Here is a 22,250-nt window from a genome sequence, read left to right on the forward strand (position 1 = left end):
CAGTGTGTCGCTGGGATGCAGGGATGCTGTGCCTGGAATGCTGAGGGATAACCCTGGGCTCTGCTCTGCTGCCAGCAGCCGCTGCCCCGAAGCCAAAGGACATCCTAGTCCCCACGGCCCCTCACCACAGAGCAGCTACCCCTTGGTCAGGGGGTCCCTTTGCTCGCCCCAGCTCTGTGGGACACCCCGGGTCAGGCCCTGCACCCATGGGTGAACAGAGCCCTCGGGAAGGGGACACCCTCCAGCACTAGGACTCAGCTGAGGGGCTGCACCAGGATGTCCCCAAAGACCCCTCCCCAGCCAGTGCTCCATATGAGGCAGCCCCGGCAGTGCTGCTGTGCCAAAACCCGCTGGTTTCTGGACAGCAAAGAAAAAAATAATTACGTTTTTTTATTTTTTTCCCTTTTCCGTAGTTGACTCCACGTCCAAACTTCCTGAGAGCAGCTCCAGCCCTCCCTCCGCTTCCGACGGCCGCGCTGCGCCATCCCGGCCGGCCAGGCCAGCCCCGTGTCGGGGCCGCGGCGCCCTGACCCTGCCTGCCACCGCTGCCCCCGGCCAGGTGAGTGCCACCGTCACCCGCCCGGGGCACCCTGGGGCCAGGGGTGGGTGGGAGGGGTTGCACCGTCCCCTGCTGGGTGCTGCCGGAGGGGACGGTCCCCAGCGCCGTGGGGGGCTTGGGGATGGTGCAGGGTGCACTGCATGGTGCACTGCACTGCATGGTGCAGTGGTGAGGGGACCGTGGCTTGGGGACAGAGGATGGGGCGTGGGACAGTGCTGCGACACACCGCGGTGACCCAATGCTGACCATGTCCCTGCCCTCGTGCCCTTGTCCCTGCTCCTGTCCCTGACTCGCACCCGTGCCCCTCTCCCTCACCCAGCCCCATCCCTGCGGGTCCGCGGAGGAAACGCGTCAGACCCCGGGCAGTGGCAGAGGAAGCGCCGGGGCAGAGATAGTGGCTGTGGTGGGGCCCAGCACCGTGTCCCCCGCAGGGACGGGGCACGGCTGCGCCCTGGTCTGCTGCCCTCACCCCACACGCTCCTTTCACCCCCATCACCAGCGACTGGTGCTTCTCATCCCACCCCGGGGGTGCTTAGGGACACCGGTGGGGAGAAAAGCGCCAGGTCTTAGGGGGTCTCTCGCCACTATGGCAACCTTGTGGGAGCTCTTTCCCGCGTCTGAGCCCCGCAGAGAGGAGCAGATGGGACGTGCTGGCACGTTTTGATGACTCCTTGCTTTTCCTGCCAGCATCTCCCCGTGGTTCCTGTTTTTCCCAGCAGTGCTGGGACCCCCCTGATCCCCCCACATTGCTGGAGCAGGGGATGAGGCTGAGGATGAGTGGGGCACTGGGGAAGGCTTGGGGTTCCCCTGGCTCTCCCCCCTCAGCAGGGTTCATGGGAGGGAATTTTGGCAGCGGATGAGCAATTAATTCCTCACTGCCGGGAGCTGAAGGGAAATGGGGGGAAACTTTCCCACTAAACAATTTTTCCACCTAAAACCGGATACTCTGGCCCCAAAACGCAGCGCGGGCTCTGGTGCGGGGGAGGATGAACCCAGGGAGCTGCCGGGGCAGCACCTTTGGGGTGTCCTACGGCTGGAGCAGTAAGGAAGCCCCCCGTAAATCCAGCTGTGCTGACCAGGAAACCTCTGTTTCCTCCTTGGCACACGGCAGTCCTGCCCTGAAACACTCATCCCAGTAAACAGCACCCCCAGCACGGGGGGCTCGGGGGCTCGCTGGCTCTCCTAGCCTGGCCTCCGGCTGGCAACGTTCCTAGAGCCGCCCCGGCAGAGCCGGACCCTCTCTGGGCTGAGCGAGAAGGCGATGGATCCAGGAAACACAACTGGGAATAAACACAGAACGGGTTGAAGTGGGGCCATGCGGCGCCGCGCCAGGGGCTGGAGCTGCCGTGCCGAACGCCGCCCCGGCACCCCGGGTTCCACCTCTGGCAGCATCCCCCCCTTCCCCCCCAGGATGGGGTCTGGCAGGACAGGTGGGGTAATGAAAGAATGCAGCCCAGGGAGTCCCGGGATACTGGGATGAGGCTGCGTGAGGCCACCCAGGCTGCTGCGAGTGGCCGTGCCTCAATTTCCCCTTGGCACAGAGCAGCGCTGGGGGAGCAGCGGGGCTGTTTCTCTGGATGGAGGAATGCAAAGCCAGCCCTGCAGGGAGGTCGGAGCTGGAGCTGGGGCCGGGGGCGGTGGGTGGGGAGCGGGAATGTGCAGAGGCACAGGGTGAAGCTCTGGTCTCTCCGTGCAGGATGCTGCTGCGGGCCGCGGTGCTGGCGGTGCACGCCGGGCTCCTGGCTGCCCTCCGCCCCGGCGACCCCAATGTCTGCAGCTACTGGGAGAGGTAGGACTGGGGGGACTGGGGAGGGGGACGGTGGGGTCTCCCAGGACCTGCCGTCACTCCACATCCCCCCCCACCCGCAGCTTCACGGCGGCAGTGAAGGAGTCCTACACCAAACCCCACGTCGTGTCCTCCAGCGAGCCCTGTCCCTGGGGGTTGGGCCTCCCTCTGCCCTGCCCGCAGCAGAGGTGGGAACTGCCCCGGCTCCCCAGAGCCCCTCGGGGACCGCAGGGTGTCCCCAGGGCCATGGGGGGCTGGAGGGGGACGTTTCACTGCGGGATGTTCCCAAAGATATTGGGAGGGTGGAGGCAGGCTGTCCCCAAAGCCATGGGGACTGGAGGGGGGCTGTCACATTGCAGGGTGTCCCCAAACTCATGGAGAGGCTGTTCCACCCCAGGTGTCCCCAAGGCTGTGAGGGGCTAGAGGGGAAATGTGGCACCCCAAGGTGTCCCCAAGAACATCGAGGGGGTTGGAGGGAGGCTGGGGGAGGGGGAGTTGCCCCAAGGCCAGCAGGGCTGGAGGGGGGTTGTTGCAGAGCAGGATGTCCCCAGGCTCATGGAGGGGCTGCAGAGGGTCTGTCCCCAAGGCCAGGGGGGCTGGAGGGGGGCAGTTCCAAAGGGGAGTTATCCCAGCACAGGTGTCCCCAAGGCCATGGGGGCACTGGAAGGGGCCTGTCCCCAGGGCCAAGGGGGCTGAAGGGGGGCTATGCCAAAGGGCCCTGGGGAGCTGAAGGGGGGCTGCCCCAGCACAGGGTGTCCCCAAGGCCATGGGGGGCTGGAGGGTGGCTGTGCCCAAGGCCAGGGGGGCTGGAGGGGGTTGTTCCAGTGCAGGGTGTCCCCAAGGCCAAGGGGGACTGGGCAGTCACTGTCCCGTCCCCCCTGGCGGCGCAGGGTGGTGTACCGCACAGAGTACCGCCAGGCTGTCCGCACCGACTACCGGCGGCGCTACCAGTGCTGCCAGGGCTACTACGAGAGTCGGGGCTCCTGCATCCGTGAGTGGGGCCAGGGGGCGGGGCGCCCGGGGCTGTGTCCCACCGCAGGGTGTCCCCAGAGCTCCCTGGGAACACTGTCCCTGCCGGTGTTCCCCCAGCTCACTGCAGCCAGGAGTGTGTCCATGGCCGCTGCGTGGCTCCCGAGCTGTGCCAGTGCGAGCCGGGCTGGCGCGGCCCCAACTGCTCCAGCGGTGAGGGACAGGGGAAACTGGGGGCGGAGCTGGGGCTGGGGACCCCCAGACGGGGGTGGCATAGGGGGCAACAGGTTTCCCTGGAGGGCTGGGCAGCCATGGTGGGACACCCAAGGGATTCATGGGGATGGGGAAGGAGATTGTGACAGGGATGGAGAATGGGGTGGGGATGGAATTGGGTTGGGGTGTGCATGGCACGGGAATGGAGATGGGATGAAGATCAGGGTGGGCTGGGGATGATGTTGGATGGGGAGAGACTGGGATATACATGGGACTGGAGAATGGGATGGGTTGGAACAGGGATGGAGATGGGGAGGAAGATGGGGTGCAAACAGGAATGGGATGGATGGATGGATGGATGGATGGATAGGAATGGGGTGGAGGTGGAGATGATGGAGATAGATGGAGATGGAGATGGGATGAGAATGGGATTGGAATGTGGAGGAAGATAGGAAGGGGACATAATGGGAATGGACCCAGGACGAGGATAGGCTGGGGATGAATGGATGTGGATGGGATGGGAATGAGGATGAAGATAGGATGGGTACAGGACCAACAGAATGGGGAGGGATGGAGGGGTGGAAATGGGATGGAAATGGATAGAATGGGATGGAACAGGATGGGATAGGGAAGTACCACTGGTCTCTCCCATGCAGAGTGTGATGAGCAGTCATGGGGACCGGACTGTGGGCAGCGCTGCCCCTGCCACCACGGGGCCCCTTGTGACCCCCTGACCGGGGTCTGCTCCTGCCCCCCGGGCTTCGCCGACTCCCTGTGCCGCCAGCCGTGCCCACCTGGCACCTACGGGCAGGGCTGTCACCTGCCCTGCCCCTGCCACCACCAGGCCCCCTGCAACGCCTCTACCGGCGCCTGCCTTTGCCCACCAGGGCTCAGCGGCCCCCTGTGAGTAGGGACCCCTCGGTCTGTGCCCTCCCCTTCTCTGGCACCCCCAGGCAGTGTTGTGCTCACCCCTGACCCTCCACAGCTGCGAGGTGCCCTGCCCTGAGGGGACATCCTGCACCACTCCCTGTCCCTGCCAGAACCATGGCATCTGCCACCCCTCCAGCAGCAGCACCTGCATCTGCCCCCATGGATGGATGGTAGGTGGGCTGTGCCCCCTGCCAATGTGGTCTCTGCCTCAGTTTCTCCTGCTGACCCTGGTGATCTTTTGCAGGGGGAGATCTGTTCTGTGCCATGCCCCCCTGGGCGCTTTGGCTCTGGCTGCCAGGGCGAGTGTCACTGCCACAACGGGGGCCACTGTGACCCCCAGAGGGGACAGTGCCAGTGTGCCCCTGGCTTCACTGGAGAGAAGTGAGGGGGGGGACTGGGCAGGGGGTGGGGGGGAACAGAATATGGGGATGAGGGACTGGGGTACGGGGGGGCTGGGGGTACAAGGGGATGAAGGGAAGGAGGATGAGTGGGACATGGATTGTGGGGACAGGAATGTGGGGGCACGGTGGGCTGGGGACTGGGAATGGCAGGGAGGGGTATGAGGGGCTGGGGGATTGAGTGTGTGAGGGAATGGGGATACAGGAGAATGGGAGATCAAGGGGATTGAGGGCAGGGGGATGTGACACCTGGGGGCAGGGCACTTTGGAATGGAGGTCCACGGGGCTGGAAGCAGGTGGAGATGGAGGTGCACAGCGAGGAGGCACACAGGGACTGGGCACAGGGGTACCATGGATGGTAGGGGGTACATGGGAATGTGGCACATGGGGGTGAGGCCACCACAACCCACTGCTGCTGGGACCAGGTCTCCATGCAGGCCAGGCACCCCCAGATTCCCCAGTCTGGCATGCAAAGAGCTGGATGGCCTTAGTTTGGGACTAGAGGGGCTCCAAGGGCCACCTCAGACCTTGGAGGGGCTGTGTCACCCCCTCTGCCTCCATGCAGGTGCCAGGAGAGGTGCCCGGTGGGGCAGTACGGGCAGGACTGCCAGGAGAGCTGTGACTGTGCCAACGGGGGCCAGTGCTTCCACGTGGACGGGGGCTGCCTGTGTGAGGCTGGCTTCCAGGGCAGCCGCTGCGAGGAGAGGCACTGCCTGCCTGGCCTCTATGGCCTGCACTGCCAGAGCCGCTGCCTCTGCCACCCCCAGCACAGCCAGAGGTATGGCCCTCATCCCACCCTGGCACCCCTATTCCACCCCAACATCCCCATCCCACCCCAACACCCCAACACCCCCATCCCTCCCTGGTACTGCCATCCCTCCCCAGCACCTCCATCCCACATCAGCATCCCCATCCCACCCTAGCACCCACATCCCATCCTGGCACCCCAATCCCACCCTAACATCCCCATCCTACCCCAGCTCCCCCATCCCATCCTATTAACTGCAGCCCATCCTGGCACCCCAATCCCACCCCAACATCCCCATCCTACCCCAGATCCCCCATCCCACCCTGGCCCCTCCATCCCATCCCATCCCATCCGATCCCATCCCATCCCATCCCATCCCATCCCACACCACTACCCTCATCCCACCCCAGCACCCCCATCCTATGCCAGCTTCTCCCATACTTTTCACCTCTCCCACCATCCTCATTTTACCCCATCATCCTCATTTCTGCCCACCATCTTTGCCTTCCCCCGCCCTGTCCCCCCACAGTGTCACTGAGCCAGCCAGGTGTTGGCTGTGTGACCAGGAACACTTTAATCCCTACCTGGGGCAAGTGCTTTGTGTTCCCCCATCTGCAAAGCCCCTGCCCAGCACAGTCAGTGCCCCATACTGGGAGCACTGGGGTGCTGAGCGTGCACTCCCAGCTGTCACCCAATGCTCGGGGAGTGTGTTTGCCTCCCTGGCTGGGCTGGGCTCTACTGCAATGAGAGCTGTCCCCCCGGCTACTTCGGGCCCGGGTGCCTGCAGAGCTGCCTCTGCCTCCACGGAGGGGTCTGTGATGGCACCACCGGCCACTGCCACTGCCCCCCTGGCTACACGGTGAGGGCCGTGGGGGGCTCGTGGTTCTGGGGCAACATGGGGGGAGAGTGGGGGTCTGGGTGATGCTGGAGGGGTCAAGGGGGCTGTGGAAGGTTCTGGGGGGAATGAGGGTGTCTGGATGGTTTGGAGGCAGGACAAACATGGCGGTCTGGGCATCATCAGGGATGGGTTGGGGGTCTTGTTATCTCTGAGGGCAGTTTCAGGGTCTGGACATCCTTTGGGGGATCAGAGTATGTGGGCATCCTTGAGGGACAACTTGGGGGTCTGGGCAACCCTGGGGAGACCTTGAGGTTCCCATGGGAGGAGGGGCTTTTTGGGGTTGTCCACTTTCCCTGCAGCACCAGGTTACCAAGAGGAGGTGGGTGGTCCCCAGACACATGGATCCTTTCCCCAGGGCGGCCAGCCCTGGGCGGGGGTCCTGTCTGTCCTGAATTTTTGGTCCCCACACCCAGGATGAGCACTGCTCCTCCCTGTGTCCCCCCAACACCTTCGGGACAAATTGCTCCGGGCTCTGCTCCTGCCAGCACGCCCTCGCCTGCTCCCCACTTGATGGCTCCTGCTTTTGCAAGGAAGGTGGGTGCACACCAGGGTCTGGGGGGTCCCTGTCCCCATCCCCATGCCCACCCCATTGTGCCCTCATCCCACAGGCTGGCATGGACCTGACTGCTCAACACCGTGTCCTGCTGGTACTTGGGGTCTCAGCTGCAACCGGAGCTGTGACTGTGCCCATGGGGCATCCTGCAACCCCCAGAGCGGGACCTGCCGGTGCCCCCCGGGCTGGCAGGGTCCCCACTGCCTGCAGCCCTGCCCGGTGAGTCCTTCTGGCTGCGCTGGTGCTGTCAGCACGTGTTCAGTGCCACCACCCTGCACTGACTCCCCGATGTGTCCCCACGCTCCAGAACGGGACATTCGGGGTGGGCTGTGCGGAGCGCTGTGTCTGCGCCCATGCTGATGGCTGTGACCCAGTGACGGGAGAGTGCCACTGCCTGCCTGGCTGGACAGGTAAAGGAGACACCAGGCGTGCGGGGACCCCGCTGTGCCCTCAGCCATTGGCCCTTACCCCTCACCCTCCCCGCAGGGCTGCAGTGCAAGCAGAGTTGTCCCCACGGCTCCTGGGGCCGAGGCTGCCGCATGTCCTGCTCCTGCCGCAACGGAGCCTCCTGCTCGCCCCAGGATGGATCCTGCACCTGCACCCCAGGGTACCGCGGCCCCACCTGCCAGCGCCGTAAGTTAGCATCCCCCAAAATTCCAGGTTGCTCCCAGCCTCATCCTTAAGCCCTAAGATGAGGGCAGGCACGCTCCTCTCTCCCCAGCATGTCCCCACGGTCGCTATGGCAAACGCTGTTCCCTGAGCTGCTCCTGCGCCAATGGCTCCTCCTGCCACCCCACCAACGGCTCCTGCCTCTGTGCCCCGGGCTGGCGTGGCCCCCGCTGCTCCCAGCGTGAGTGGGGGGCTAAGGGGGGCAAGGCTGGGGGGGACTGGGGAGCAAGGCACGCCTGATTCAGATGAGGGGTTTGGAGGGGGCAAGAGATAGAAACGCCTTTGGCCACCTGGGTGACCCCTGCCCAGCTCTGGCCTGGGCAGTACAGAACCATATTGGCCCCTGTAGACTTCCATGGTGCTGGGCATCTTGTGGCTGCATGATCCCAGTAAGGAGCTATATTGTCCCTGTATGGAGCCATACTGTCCCAGAATGGAGCTGTATGGCCCCAGTACAGCACTGGGTCCCCCCTCACTGTGTCCCCAGCCTGCGCCCCTGGGACCTTTGGGCTCCAGTGTGACCAGCTCTGCCACTGTCCCCACAACGCCACCTGTGACCCCACCAACGGGACGTGTCCCTGCACCCCAGGCACGACTGGACCCCACTGCAAGGCTGGTGAGTGGGAGCAGGGCGGGGGCTCCCCGGGTTTATTCCCCCACCTTAAGGACTGACACTCCTCGCCACCCCGCAGGGAACCCTGACCAGCCCTACACCATCGAGCCAGCCCCTCCTTCAGCCTACAGCCCTCTGGGCATGGTGCTGAGCCTGGTGGCCCTGGTGGTATTGCTGGTGGCTGTGGTGGTCGCAACCCTGTGCTACCATCACCGACAGAAGAGGAAGGAGAGCCAGCACCTGGCTGTGGCCTACAGAGCAGGACAGACTGACACCTCCGACTACATGGTGCCAGGTGAGCCTGGTGGCAGTGGCAGAGCTGTGGCCCCAGCCCTGCTGGCCCTCTTGCGCCAGGCTGACTCTTGTCCCTCCAGATGTGCCACCAAGCCACCACGCACACTACTACTCCAACCCCAGCTACCACACACTATCCCAGTGCCCACTGCAATCCCCTGGCCCCCAGGACAGAGCCGGCTCCCTTAAGGTATGGCAGGGTGTGGCACAGACCGCATGGTGTGGCACGGGCAGCATGGCACCACTGCCATGACCCTCGAGGCCAACCTGTCCTGTCTCTGGGCTCCAGGTGCCTGGCACCCAGCTATTCCCTAGCCTGGAGAGACCCTACAGCCCTGAAGGCAATGCCACACTGCCTCCCGACTGGAAACACCTCAGGGCATCAGCCCTGGGCCCCAGGGGTAAGGAGGAGTGGGGGGGCAGCTCCAGTCGGCCTCTTGGCCACAGTGGGTGGACACCTGGTTCCCCTCCCGGCTCAGGATCCACTGTGAAGGGGCTGGGATGGAGTGGGTGGAGAACCTTCATGCTAGGGGCAAAATGAAGCAGGGGGGACCCCAAACCTGCCCCATCTACAGGGGGGCAGCTGGACAGGAGCTACACCTACAGCCATGGCCTGAGGAAGAGTGACAGCAAAGGTACAAGTGGGATGGAGAGGATAGGGAAGAGACGGGGATGGCATGGGGATGGGATGGGATGGGATGGGGAAGTGACAGTAATGGAGCTAGGATGGGGAAGAGGCAGGGGTGGTTTGGGGATGGGTTAGAACTCAACTGGATTAGGGTGGGGATGGGGAACAGACAGGGATGGGATAGGGAAGGGATGAGGTTGGGACTTGCTTGGATTACGGCCAGACAGAGCTGCTCCCTCTCCCCTGTGCTCCCTGCCATGGGGCATCCCCAACTGCTTCTCCCACAGAGCACCCCTGGGAGGGGCTGAGGGCCAGTGCCAGCTCCCTGGCCAGCGAGAACCCCTACGCCACCATCAAGGAGCTGCCCCCTGCCACTGCCAAGGCCCACGAGGGCAGCTACATGGAGATGAAATCCCCCGTCCAGCGGGAGATGTCCTACGCCGAGATCGGGCTCCTCGAGGAGCCGCCACAGGAGGGTATGGCTGGGGGTCCCCTGGCCCTGGTGACACTGGTCAGTGGTTTCACAACCCCAGTGATGGGGAGTGCATGGCCTCAGGGAGGAAAGAGCCTTGGTGACAGGGGCTGCACAGCCCTGGGAGGGACATGAGCCCGGTGACAGGGACTGTGTGACCCCAAAGGGATGTTGGTGACATGAGCTTCATGACCCTGGGGAGAACATGTCCCCTTGCAGCCTTCTCTTGTCCCCACAGAGAGTTGTCCTGAGGGGCCTGAAAGACCCCCCAGCAGAGACCCCCCCAGCCACTACGACTCCCCCAAGAACAGCCACATCCCCAGTCACTACGATGTGCCCCCCGCCCGCCACTACCCCCCGTCCCCACCAGTGCGCAGGAAGGACCGCTGAGGCACCCTGGGATCAAGGGACCAACCACGAGGAGATGGAGCATCCCTGCAAGAACTGGAGTGTCCTGCGTCTGTTCCTGTCCCTGAGTGGCCCATGGGTGGTGAATAAAGGGTGTTTGGTGTGGAGTGTAGGTGTTCTATGTGGCTGCCTGTAGCCATGTCCCCACATAGTTTCTGTGTCCAATGGCACTGCACTGGGAGGAAGGGGGAGCTGATGGGGTCCCAGGCACACTGGATCCCCCACAGCTCCATGCTGGGTCACTGCTCCCTCCAGGGTGTGCATAAGGTGGGAGCCCAAGAGCCTTTGGGTCCTACCTAAAGCATGGCAGAGCCTGTCATGCACTGTGGCAGAGAACAGGGCACATGTGGAATGGGGAAAATCTGATGGAGCCCATGGTGTGCCTGGAGTGGGAGTGGGGGCACCTGGGGGCCTGCATGAAGGGAAGGGAGAAGCCACAAAGTGCCCTGGGAGGGAGAAGGGGCCATGTGGCCTGCAGAATCGCTGGTGGAGCCATGGAAGGGAGCAGAGCCCCCGGAGATCTGCCAGAGGCTGATGGAGCGCACTGAGTGCTATGGAGGGAGCAGGTGCTCCTGTGGGCTGGGCAGAGCATGAAGAGATCCACAGCTGAGCCAGAATGGAGCAGGGGCTTGTGTGGACATGGGCAAAGCCCGGCAGAGCCCATCGTGCTCCTGGGAGGGAGCAGAGTCTGTGCTGTTCTGTGGAAACTCCATCGGATCCCACTGTGGCCACTGGGAAGGAGCAGGGGTCTGCACCATTCTGTGTAAAGCCCTTCAGACCCTGCTATGACCCCTGGAAAGGAGCAGCGGTTTGTGGTTTCCCATGTAAAGCCCATCAGATCCTGCTGCCCACCCAGGGAGTGAGAAGGGGTCTGTGCCATCCTGTGTAAAGCCCATCAGATCCTGCTGTGACCCCTGGAAAGGAGCAGGGGTTTGTGCAATGTCATGGAAAGCTCTGCAGTGCCCCTGAGTACCTTGGGAGGGAGCAGGAGTCCCAGAATGCCCAGGAAAGCCTATCCTACAATCTGGGAAGTAGGTCATGGACCAGCAATGGGAGCAGGGACCTGCATTGTCCCATGCCAAGCCTGACGGAATCCACCGGGGTTCATCGGGAACTGGAGTGCCAGGACAAGGGGGAATGGCTTCAAACTGAAAGAGAGCAGGGTTGGATTAGAAATTCTTCCCTGTGAGGATGGTGAGGCTCTGGCACAGGTTTCCCAAAGAAGCTTTTGTCTGCCCCATCCCTGGCAGTGTCCAAGGCCGGGTTGGACTGAGCTTGGAGCAGCCTGGAATAGTGAAAGGTATCCCTGCCCAAGGCAGGGGGTGGGACTGGATGAGCTTTAACCTGTCTTCCAACTCAAACCATTCCATAATTCTGTGATTCTACCTTCGGAATGACTTCAGCCCTTGGGCTTGAAGCAGGTTTCTCTCCTAGGAGTGTAATAATGAGACACCAATGGGCTCTGAGTAACAGGACAAGATGTGCTTTTGGAGAATTAAACCTGTAGTTCAGTAGGCTGTGAAGATGACATTGCAGAATGCATCAGTGTTAGACACGTTGTGATTAAAGGAACAAGGGATATATGGAATATTAAACTTCACCAATGGGGAATGCTGCATCCACAGCACTGCTACTTCCATGGAAGAAGCCCAAGCCAAGGTGAACAAAAGTGCTGAGCAAACGCTGGGATTGTTCTGATAACACAACCGATGGACTGGTTTGGTGGATGGAGTTCTGAACCATGGGTTGTCTCGCTGTTGTAGACTCTGGGGCTTACAGGATGAGGAAATGGCTGATGCAATGAGTGATGTTATTAGTGGGGTTTATATTCCTGAGGATTGGCACTGCCGCTGTTCACTGTAGAATTACTCATTTGCTCTCTTCTGTTTCATCTCTTCCTTCTGTTCACTACGTGACAATCACCACCATGGAAAAAGAATTCCTATGAACGAGATTTAACAGGCTCTGAGCCACGGGGTGGTGGTGTTGTCCCAGAACAAATTCTTTCACCCAGTGTGCAAGAGGCCAATCCACACACAGGGTGAGGTATTTGATTTATTTACTGCTCTGTGGAGAGAGCAGGGCGGGGGAACCTGTCTGGGGACAACAGCGTGAGACTGAAAGGTTAAATGTGAGGGCCTTAAACACTCGGCAGCTGCGAAAGGCAGGAGGGGCTTCACCGAAGCTGGGTCTGTAGCTCTGACAGAGGTGAAAGGGGGAGCCTATGGGTGTGGTGGTGAAACCTCAGATCTGTCTGGCCACAGCCCGAAGGTTTCAAAAGAATCCGTTTGGGGGGAAAACGGCAAGCCCAGCACCGGAGCACAGCCAGGACAGACCAAACACACTGCTGGATCCAAGGGTGGGCAGCGCTCCTCTCCCTCTCCCTCTCCCTTCCCCTCCCCTTTTTCTTAGCAAATGCACATTGCTTTAATATTGTTGTTTTCAACTTTTGCCCAGTCCCGAATCCAAGTCAGTTCAGTTGTTGCCAATAACTACTGTTCTATTTGCAAAGACCTCTGGATAATCATTATTATCCCTCTTATAACTGCACAGAGATTCAAAACAACCTCCTCCCTTTTCCCGCGGATGGGAGTGGGGTGGGCAGGGACTGGCAGCACATGGGGCAGGCAGCTGCAGCCAGGGGAGGGGGCTGCCCCAGACCCCAGTGCTGGCCTCACAGAGCACCCCAGGCAGGGTCTTGGCCAGCAGGGCTGGGGCTGCACAGGCACCTGAGGGCTCCTGCCCCCAGCTGTGATCAAGAGGGGCCTGCAGCGCTGCAGAGACCATTTCCAGAAGATGCACAAGGCCTGCATGAAAAAAGCGTCTATGCCCCTCATCAGCCATCTCGTCTGCTTGCCCATGCAGTTTGGGTTGCTCTGCCAAGTGGTCAGGGGTGGGTGATGTGTGGGACTCATCCCCTGAGCCTGTGCTCCATCGTAGGGGGACAGCTGCAGTGATGCCTGGGGATTCCAGCTTTGCTGCCACTGTCCCTGTTCCACCCCTGCAGTCATGAACTACTGGTGCAAGGAGAAGATCCCAGTGGACCACAGCTCCAAGTGAACAGCTCCATCCACAGCTCCAGACAGGAATTCAGTGCCAGCAGTGCCTACCAGGTGTGGGCCTGGGCACTCTTTGAGTGCTCATCCCCTGTGCCCAGGGCCAGGGTGGGGGCCAGGTGTGAGAGACTGGAATGGTAAAGGTTAATGACTCAAAATCGGCCTTTGCAAAAGCAGATGGTGCTTTGCTGAGGCCAGGCTTGCATCCCTCAGCTGAAAGGGAGGAGGAGAGTTTTTGGATATGCGGTGGGGAAACCTTTGATGTACATAAGAACAACGCTGGGGCAGAGGGTGTGCCTGTCCTCCACCGGGGGATGACCACGACAAACCAACCTTTGTTTAGCAACAAACTGCTTTTGAGCCACATGAGGGAGAAGGTCCATGAGACGCAAATCCTGCAAGGTGGATTTAAATGCTTTTTATGACGGCACTGTCCTCCCTTAAACAATTGGCTCAAGTGTAAAACTCCACGGCCCCTGCTGTCCCCAGGAGGTGTCAGGGCATTCACCCATAAGTCATGACTTAGTAGAGGTCATAAACCATCAGATCCCCAGAGTGCCCCAAAACTCATTCTCAGCTGAGTTGGGAGGTCATCACAAGGGGTGCCAAGCAAAAGGATGGAAACTGATGTTCAGGAACTTCCACCTGGACAGGAGGAAGAATTTCTTCCCAGCTCATGCTGTGTGAAGAGACCCCAGTGGTGCTGCTGTGGGCATGACCCCCATCCTCCCCATTTCAAGCCCCCCACCACCATCCTCCAGTGCAGTGGAGATCCCCACCTTCAGCACCCTACACAACGAAGACTCCCCACGCCCCACACACCCCACTTCACGCCGTGCACAGGGGTTGAAACATTTATTACCAAGTACCTTCAGCCCGCGTATCCCTGCTGCTCCTCCTCCTCGCTGCTGTCCTGGACGAGGTTGGGGTCTGCAGGGCTGCAGGCGAGGCAGATGTCCCCTGCCTCCCTCCAGCACGGCTCGCAATACAAGGCGCCGCAGTCGGGATCGTGGCACGGCCGGTGCCGGGGCGTCTCGGGTGTCCCACACAACGTGCAGCGCCGGCGCAGGTAGCGGCGCAGCCAGGGACAACGCCGGCGGCACCACTCCAGCAGTGATGTCCCCTGCGGCGAGGACAGGCCCGTGTGGGGCTCGGGCAGAGCGGCCGGGGTCGGGGGACAGTGGCACACGCCGCCCCGGACCCCGTGTCCCCGTCCCCACTCACCAGCCCGGGGGGCTGCCGTGCTTGCCGGGCGATGCGCCCGCGCTGCAGGTGCACGAAATTCTTCCTCTGCCGCAGCAATTTGTTGTACAGGAACAGCACTCGAGCCTTCTCCCTCTGCACCACCAAAGATCATGAGGGTGAGGTGGGGACACAGCCCACCCCAAAACTCACCCCCCGGGAGGTGCCCAGCCCTCAGACTGCTCACCTTGGGGAAGTAGAAGGCGGCGATGGCACGGCGCAGGCGGAACGGGTAGACCTGGGCCAGGCAGAGCAGGGCCAGAGCACCCAGGGGCAGACAGGTGTTCAGGTACTGCTGCCTCGTCATTGCTGTGGGCTGGGGCAGGCAGGCTGGGACATGCCACCGATGTGAGCCCCCTGCAGCAGCCCCTGGACAGGCCTGGGGCTGGGGGCTCATCGAGGTTGGAGGGGCTCACCGAGGTTTGAGGTCTCCACTTGGGTGTCGAAGGAGGTGTTGAGGGCCCCGATGGTGCCCTGTATCAGTTGTGCCATCAGGGATGTGCCCATCACATTCACAGTCAAGTGGTGGCTGGCTGTGGGATGAGAGGATGGGCAGGCTGAGGAGGCAGGGGGAGGACTTGGGAGGCTCCCCTGCACTGCTGAGGGGCACAGTGGGACCAAGGGCCTGCCCCCTGGAGCCATGGGCTCACCTTGGTAGGAATACTGCACAAAGGAATGATGCTGGATGATGCTGAGAATGCTGAAGATGAAGTGGTCCAGGCCGCAGACAAAGAGGAGGAACAGCAGGAGTGGGATGCACCTGAGCAGCTCCATCACCTGCAGGGAGCAGGTTCTGTCACAGCCTGCTGTCCCCAGCATTAACCCCTCTGATTACCCCCAGTCCCTCACCATGTGCTGCAGCTCAGGCCGCTGCACAGCCGGGTGGCATGGGAAGATAAAAGCTGAGGTCTCCTCCCGGAGCAAGGGCAGCAGCGTCCTCTTGTTCTGGGTGAGGAGCAGGGGGTGGTTCAGTGCAGCCTCTGGGACACCCCGTCAGCAGGGGGGGACTGTTCTGCACCCCTTTGCCCCCACCCAACCTGCTCTCCACGCCGGGCATCGATTTGGCGGAAGTAGGTGGTGATGTAGCAGTTGTCAAAGCCGATGTTGTGACAGTATTGATAGGTGTAGTAGAAAGCCCTGGTGAGAGAGGATAGGTCTGGAGAAGAAGGAGGCACAGGGTGCAGTTCCTCAGGATCCCCCTAGACCTGCTGCCAAAGAAGGCCTCCACCCCTCTGTGCCCACAGCTGGCACAGGGGTATCACCCCCACCCCCTGACCATCCCAAGGCTTACGAGAGGAAGACGAAGAGGAAGGTGAAGGACAGCAGCAGGCGGAAGAAGGAGACAGCCAGGCCCAGGCGGGCGCCTTCCTCCCGCAGCTGCGAGGTCACCTCCTCCCGCAGCTGCTCTGCTATTTCGGTGCCCACCAGCATCTTGTGGTGCTCCTCCTATGGCAGAGGGGCCTTGCAGCAGGGCAGGAACTGGCCCCCACCCTGGCCCTGGGCACAGGGTACAGGCACCCACATGGTGCCCAGGCACCCACCTGGTAGGTGATGCTGGCACTGAATTCCTGGCTGAGACTGTTGACAGAGTTGTTCACCTGGTCATACGTCTGCCCAAAGTTCCCATCCACGGGGATATTATCCCGGCACCATTGGTCCATGACTGAAGGGATGAAACAAGAACAGTGGTGACTGTGGCTTCTGTCCCAGGGGCTGCAGGGGCAGAACGGGATCTGCCCCTCCGAGGGAGCACAGGGTCAGGTCACCTACCTTTGACTGATTCACAGAGGAACCCAAAATGCATGGGCAGGCAGATAATGTGGTTGAGGAAGGGCACAGTCACTTGTTCATAGCATTTTCTGTACATTCTCTGGAAATGGCGTCTGCAGCGCTGCAGGCCGCTCATGATCACAGCTGGGGGGCAGAAAACCTCAGCTGCCTGCGCAACCCCAGCGCCACTGGCCCAGCCCCCAGCCAGGATGCCCTGTGGGGACAGCACTGGGATCTGGGGCAGCCCCCTCCCCACATGCTGCCAGTCCCTGCCCGTCCCACTCACTGCCACAGCGACGTTTGGTCTTTTGCTCATATATCTCCTGGGTGCTGAGGGCCCGGTAGATGCCCTTGTTTGGGTGCTGCTGCAGGTCAAAGCCCTCCTGACTGGCCACCTGCTCATTCAGCTCCACAAAGGCATGTGAGATGTTCTGCATCTCGGTGTTGAGTGTCTCCCCACTCCTCTGCCGGGGCACACAAACACAAACACACACACACACAGGCAGAGGCTTGACCCTGCTCCCCCAGTCTCCCAGCACCCACTGCCCCAGACCCCTCCTCACCACCAGCTCCTCCATGACTTGGCGCAGGGGGGCTGTAGACGCCTTCCAGAGATCTCGCGTGTGGTTGACCTGCATCTCCACCACGCATTCCATCGAGCGCTTTGTCTCCATCAGGTTGTGCCAGAGGTTGGCCCCAGGCCCTGGTGGCAGCAAGGGTGGCTCAGAGCCCACCACCTCCCAGGACCATGCTGAGGGGCACAGGGATGTGGGGGGACCCTACCATTGTAGATGGCAGCAAAGACAAAGGAGAGAACGTAGAGCCGACCCTCCTTGCCCAGGAACTTGGGGACTATGAGCAGGTTGGCACAGCGGAAGTGGGGGGACGTGGCCCAGCCCAAGGCAGTCACCCCTGTGCAGAGCAGAGAGCTGACCCACTGCCCCACGGAGAACCCCGTGGGACTCCTGACAGCCCCCATCACCCCAGTCTCCTCCCTGCCTCATCCTCACCTGTCAGCCCCCAGGTAAGCTTCACCCTCTGTGCCTCTGGCAGGTCCAGAGGCATGATAAGGAGCTGGCAGAGTCCTGAAACACCCAACAATGTGTCCTGAGCTCCCAGTGCCACCAGCCACATCATCCCCACCGCCACTGGGACACACTCACCGAGGGCAAGGAGCATCCCGAAGCCAGCACCCAGGAAGACTTTGCTGCAGCGATACTCGTCCGGCCGGCTCCAGAGGAACCGGCTGCACGGGCCAGGCAGGACAAAGACCACCGCGCGCTTCAGGGCTGGGTGGGGAGGGAGGTGTCAGCCCTGCCCGCTGCGACTGCCCACGGGCAGAGCTGACTGGGAGAGGAGTGGGAGCGGAGCTCACTTGAATTGGGGGGTTTCTGCCTCCTGAGTGTCTCTGGCCCAGCCAAAAACTCTCGCCCAGGGGTGGATGTCTGCTGGACTACCACCTCCCGCAGCTCGGGGTCCCTTCTCTCAGCCTGCTCCTCGTACTCAAAGTCCCGTCTGGCAGCAGGGAGAGAAGCATTGGGGACCAGCACTGCCAGTGCAGGAAGGGAAGGGGCACATTGCCACCTCCACAGCCAGCTCTCACCTGGAAAGCAACCCCTCACTCTCCTCCTCCTCCAGCTGGTCTTGCAGCCTGGTGGCCGTTGTGAAGGGGAGTCTCCTGCCCTTTATCATGTCTTTGATGCGCTGCCGCAGCCGCCGCCCTCTCTCCTGGCCCCGCAGCGCCCGCACAGCACCCAGCCACAGCCTCGGTGTCTCCTCGTCACTGGAGTCCCTGCAGGGGCAGAGAGGACAGGGGTGAGCTGCAGCCCCTACAGACCTGCTGCAGTCCCTCAGGCTTGGGTGGCCTCCCAGCACCCCTCTGCTCACATCTCCTCATCCCCAGAGTCCGAGTAGCTCAGGGGGGCCATGCAGACAGAGCAGGTCTTGTTCAGGACTGTGTAACACTCGCTGCAATACAACCCTGTGGAAAATGGGGCTGTCAGGGGGGACATGGCATTTTCTGGGGAGGGAGTCCCCAAGCTAAGGAGGCTCCTACCTTTGCAGCCGGGTGTGATGCAGGCAGTGAAACCCGACTGCTCTGCCGTCCCGCAGATCAGGCAGTGTTTGCGCTGGATGCCCAAGAAGCGCGCAATACGGACGAGGGCAGGGAACCTGCAAGCACGGTGCAATGATCCATGGGGCAATACCATCTTAGGTGTCCTTGGCACAGACTCCCAGGGATGCTGCTGCCCTTTTCCATCCCCTAGAGGAGCTTACCTGGAGATGAGGATAAGGAACAGCCTACTTTTCCCAGTATCGGCCAAGCGCTGTGTGCCAACTCGGCGCAGAGCAAATACCACCCATTCCCGCCGTGCCCGGATGATGTTGTGGAGGAAGGCCACACGCTCCTGGCACAGAGGGGAGGGGGTGAGGACAGCTGGCTGCTGAGGGGGTGTAGAGGGACACACACACACACACACACACACACACACACACGGGGTTTCTCACCAGCTCACGGGACGGGAAGTAGGCAGCACATACTGCCCGCCGCAGGCGTGCCATGTAGGAGCCAAAGATGGCTATGAAGAGCCAGACACCATACAGGATTCCTGGTGGGAAGAAAATGAGTCATGTAGGGGCAGCATCCACCTACACCCCCCTACCCACCTGGGTCATTGAGGGGGCAACACCCCTGGTCTGCACACCAATGGTGATGTAGGTGCTGTGGTCAGGCTCCACAGGCTCGATGAGGCAGACCTGGGACAGCACCGAGATCTCGCCCTCCTGTAGAACATTGAAGGCAGAGACCAAATCCTGGAAGATCTCACTGGTGTAGCCCGTCCCGTTGACACTGATGTTCATCGTTGATGGCGCTGTGGGCAAGAAGCTCAGTCTTGGGGCTACCCCACAGCCCCAACCCTCAGCCAGTGGAGCACCCAAGGGTACTGCTCACCCCTGGCGACAATTTCCGCACTCAGCTGGTGCCGGAACAGGTCAAGTAGCCAGAAGATGCTGTAGTCAGCCAGGATGATGCTGAGCCCCAGCAGCACATGGCGCAGGAACCCGAACAGCTGCAGCCCATACTCTTGTCGCTCTGTCTTTGACAACCACAGCGCACCTGGATGGCCAAGGGAGCACCATGAGGCCATGCCAGGACTCCCCAGTGCTCAGGGCTGGGCTGGGGGATACCCCCAAGGGTGGCACTGACCTGGGGGGATGTACCGACCCCTCTCCCGCGCTGACAGGGGCAGCACTGTGGGTCTTCCCTGCTCCGCACACCGCAGGTCCAACTCCACGAAGCGCCGTGTGATGTAAACATTGTCAAAGGTGTCATCCCGCAGGTAGCGGCGCCGGTACCGCATCGCTCTGGGGGCACAGTGGGGAAGCTGAGCACCGAGCAGGTCCCCATTTCCATGAGTCACCAGAGCAGGACCCCTGCCCACTCACTTGTAGCACAAGTAGAGGATGGCCAAGAAGGAGATGTAGGAGAAGAACTCCAGGGCGCGATGGTAGGGCTCCATGTGCTGCTGCACAGCCGCCATCATGTCTGCAGACACCTCCCCCAGGCTCTTGCTGGTGCCGAGGCTAACATTGAAGTGGTGCACGACAGAGATGTTGAACTCAAACTCTGCACGGACACGGTTCAGGGAGTCTGTGATGGCTGCAGAGATGACAAGAGGTGCTGTGCATCAGGGCAAGAGCCAGAAGAGGGGCACAGAAAGGGAACCCTGACCCTCTGTGGCACCAGGATACTCACGGGCTACGACATTTTTCTGGATGAAAGTCTGGATGTACTGAGGGATGGTGCAGAAGACAGCAGCAACTGTGGAGAGGGGGATCTCTGCTAGGGCTGGGCCCTAGGGGTGGGGATGGATCTGCCCCACCACCCCGTAACCCCCCTGCAGCAGAGGAACAGGGACTCACGAGTATCGAAAAACTTGCAGAGGAGCTTGAAGCTGAGAACAACATAGCAGACATGGAAGAAGAAGGGGATGGCACGCTCACACCTATCCTTGGCCTTGTTCATGTAGCGAAAGCAGCTACCCTGGGGTGACCCCAGCTCACGGTTACAGACCCTACCGATCTTCGCCAGCCATAGCCAGACGTTGCGCAGGGTCCGGGCTGTGAGCAGAGAGTGGGCATTGGAGATGGGGATGGACTGAAAGCAGGGTAGGGTGTGCTGAAGGTAGGGAGACCCCTGGGACCCCCCTCACCAACGTGTCTGATGGAGTCCATGATGGAGCGGACGAACTTGCGAACACGGTCAGCCACCACCTTGGCATTCTGGCCAATTTCCTTGATTTTGTTCTGAAAATCTGAGAGGGGGGACACCTGAGCATACCCCGAGGGGCAAGAGTACCTTGGGGCTGTCTGGGGCTTCCCCAGGAAGGGCCCCTCCAGTCCCTCCACCTTCCCCCAGCTCCCTGCTCACTCAGCAGTGGCTCCTTGGCCCGTTCCAGCCGCTCGGCCGTCTGATTTTGGGCCAGTTCAGCCCCACACGACAGCGCCTTGGCGATCTGGGAGACGTTGTGCAGGAGATTGGTGCCAGGGCCTTGCATAGTCAGGCACAGTGCCAGCACCATGATCAGCATCTTCCCCTCCCCTGCAGAGACAGGGCAGTCCTGGGGCTCAGCAGGGAGCTGGCACCTCCTGGCACCCCCAGCTCCCAATGCAGGCCCCATGGCTGCTCACTGGTGAAGAAGTGTGGCAGCGCCAGCAGCACGATCATCCGTGTCTTCTTGGAGAAGGCCATTCCCAGCCCCAGCGCCGCACCCAGAATGACAGTGATGCTCAGGCAGTACCAGACATTGTGGCCCTGCACCAGCAGCACCAGAGCCCCATAAAGGCTGGCCAGAGCCAGGCCCAGCGTGAGGCCACCGAAGCTGCGGGCGAACTCCTGGGCCTGGCTCAGCCTGTCCGGCCCACGCTTGGCCCTAGTGCTCGAGGCTCGGTTCTTGCGCCAGCCCCTCCGGCGCCGCAGGGCTCTGCCCAGCCTGGAGACCAGCCCCATGCTGAGGGTCCTGCTGCTCCCTTCGGCTCTCTCTCCAGGAGAACAGCAGACTGAACGAGCAGTTTCTAACGTGCTGCTTGCAGGAGTCTCACCGTTGTCGGTTCCTGCATGACAGTTTCCGTTGCCTTCAGAACACTCCAGCAGTTTCAGTTGCACTCTGGTAACGGTGGGTGCTGCTCGCCCTGACGTACCTCTTCCAAATAGAAATTCTATGCAATTACGTCAGTAGTTGCAGCTTTAATGAGCCTGAGCACATGCAGGGAGAAAAAACTTGAGCCAATACATCAATGGGAACCAGAGCCCATGGAACACAGAACACACAGACCAAGCACTCCTGGTCTTGGAGAGGAACAAACAAGGCCAACCATCAGTCAGAAGGGCAAAGTGGGTAATTCCAGCAAGGGGAGAGCACAACCACTGAATCAAGAAACCCACTGACCCAAAAGAAGGTGAAAACTGAGCACACAGTCTAATTAGCATGAGAAGTAAGAGAATCATTTAACCAATAGAAGAGAGAATACTAATTATTACTAATTAATGAGGAACTGTTTAACTTGCAGACCATGAATGCTTAATACTTGTTTGCTAAAGTGTAGAAATAGTGAACAGTTTGCTTGTCAGATGCTGTGTTGGGGATTGACCCCTGGGGCAGAACTGTAAATCAATCAAATCCCTCCACTGTGGGTGGGATCAGCCTCATGCACACCAGGGGAAGGAACCCATTTCAGGACAACACTTTGGTGACCCAGATGGCATGACCATAAAGCCTTGCCTGAATCCTTTTCCTGCCCCCAGTAATGGAGATAGGGATCAGACAGGACCCCTCTGGCATCTCGGGCTGCAAGCAGTGCTGGAGGGAGGTGGGGGCTCCTGTCTTGCTGGTGGTCCCACAGCCCCCAGGCTCCTCCAGGGCAGCAGTGAGGAGGGAGCCCCAGCAATGAAGGCTGCGACCCCCACACATGGCATGAAGTGGGGTCTGTGGGGTGCATCCACCGGGGGGTTGGATTAGGTATGGAGGGGTGAAAGGGGGTGT

The 22,250-nt window shown here is 61.1% G+C and overlaps 2 protein-coding genes across 7 annotated transcripts; one reads left to right on the top strand and one right to left on the bottom strand.

Moving 5' to 3' along the window:
• The first annotated feature begins 438 nt into the window (after positions 1-438).
• Positions 439-10,245, top strand: PEAR1 (platelet endothelial aggregation receptor 1). Of its 2 annotated transcripts, XM_085082149.1 has the most exons (22): positions 439-559; positions 2,256-2,348; positions 2,429-2,533; positions 3,236-3,336; positions 3,435-3,527; positions 4,184-4,430; positions 4,513-4,627; positions 4,702-4,838; positions 5,421-5,633; positions 6,288-6,462; positions 6,915-7,035; positions 7,110-7,273; positions 7,362-7,464; positions 7,541-7,687; positions 7,776-7,904; positions 8,211-8,339; positions 8,416-8,631; positions 8,711-8,820; positions 8,920-9,031; positions 9,206-9,265; positions 9,546-9,734; positions 9,969-10,245. In XM_085082149.1, the coding sequence occupies exons 2-22, from the start codon at positions 2,257-2,259 to the stop codon at positions 10,118-10,120; spliced, it is 2,910 nt and encodes a 969-aa protein (XP_084938275.1). In that variant the 5' UTR covers positions 439-559; position 2,256; the 3' UTR covers positions 10,121-10,245. The 2 variants fall into 2 exon arrangements, with proteins under 2 accessions (XP_084938275.1, XP_084938276.1); XM_085082150.1 differs by lacking the exon at positions 9,206-9,265.
• Positions 10,246-11,619: 1,374 nt separating this feature from the next.
• On the bottom strand, positions 11,620-21,359 carry LOC146427116 (uncharacterized). Of its 5 annotated transcripts, XR_014856455.1 has the most exons (32): positions 20,899-21,359; positions 20,639-20,809; positions 20,421-20,522; positions 20,131-20,328; positions 19,964-20,029; positions 19,654-19,867; positions 19,415-19,572; positions 19,160-19,324; positions 18,912-19,079; positions 18,715-18,815; positions 18,484-18,614; positions 18,263-18,378; positions 18,094-18,187; positions 17,810-17,998; positions 17,582-17,721; positions 17,370-17,495; positions 17,217-17,291; positions 16,990-17,118; positions 16,770-16,909; positions 16,493-16,670; positions 16,207-16,350; positions 15,978-16,099; positions 15,728-15,882; positions 15,474-15,573; positions 15,286-15,381; positions 15,087-15,213; positions 14,853-14,969; positions 14,624-14,766; positions 14,419-14,532; positions 14,064-14,317; positions 13,528-13,589; positions 11,620-12,080 (listed from the first exon to the last, which is right to left on the bottom strand). XR_014856455.1 is itself a non-coding variant. In XM_085082147.1 (31 exons), exons 1-30 carry the CDS (start codon positions 21,215-21,217, stop codon positions 14,066-14,068), a joined length of 4,350 nt encoding a protein of 1,449 aa, XP_084938273.1. In that variant the 5' UTR covers positions 21,218-21,359; the 3' UTR covers positions 11,620-12,080; positions 14,064-14,065. The 5 variants fall into 5 exon arrangements, 4 of the variants coding, with proteins under 4 accessions (XP_084938273.1, XP_084938272.1, XP_084938274.1 ...); XM_085082147.1 differs by lacking the exon at positions 13,528-13,589; XM_085082146.1 differs by lacking the exon at positions 11,620-12,080 and having other exon boundaries at positions 13,173-13,589.
• Positions 21,360-22,250: the final 891 nt, after the last annotated feature.

The sequence above is a fragment of the Lichenostomus cassidix genome, chromosome 25 (genome assembly GCF_008360975.1).
Source record: "Lichenostomus cassidix isolate B80296 chromosome 25, HeHo_3.0, whole genome shotgun sequence".
NCBI lineage: Eukaryota > Metazoa > Chordata > Aves > Passeriformes > Meliphagidae > Lichenostomus > Lichenostomus cassidix.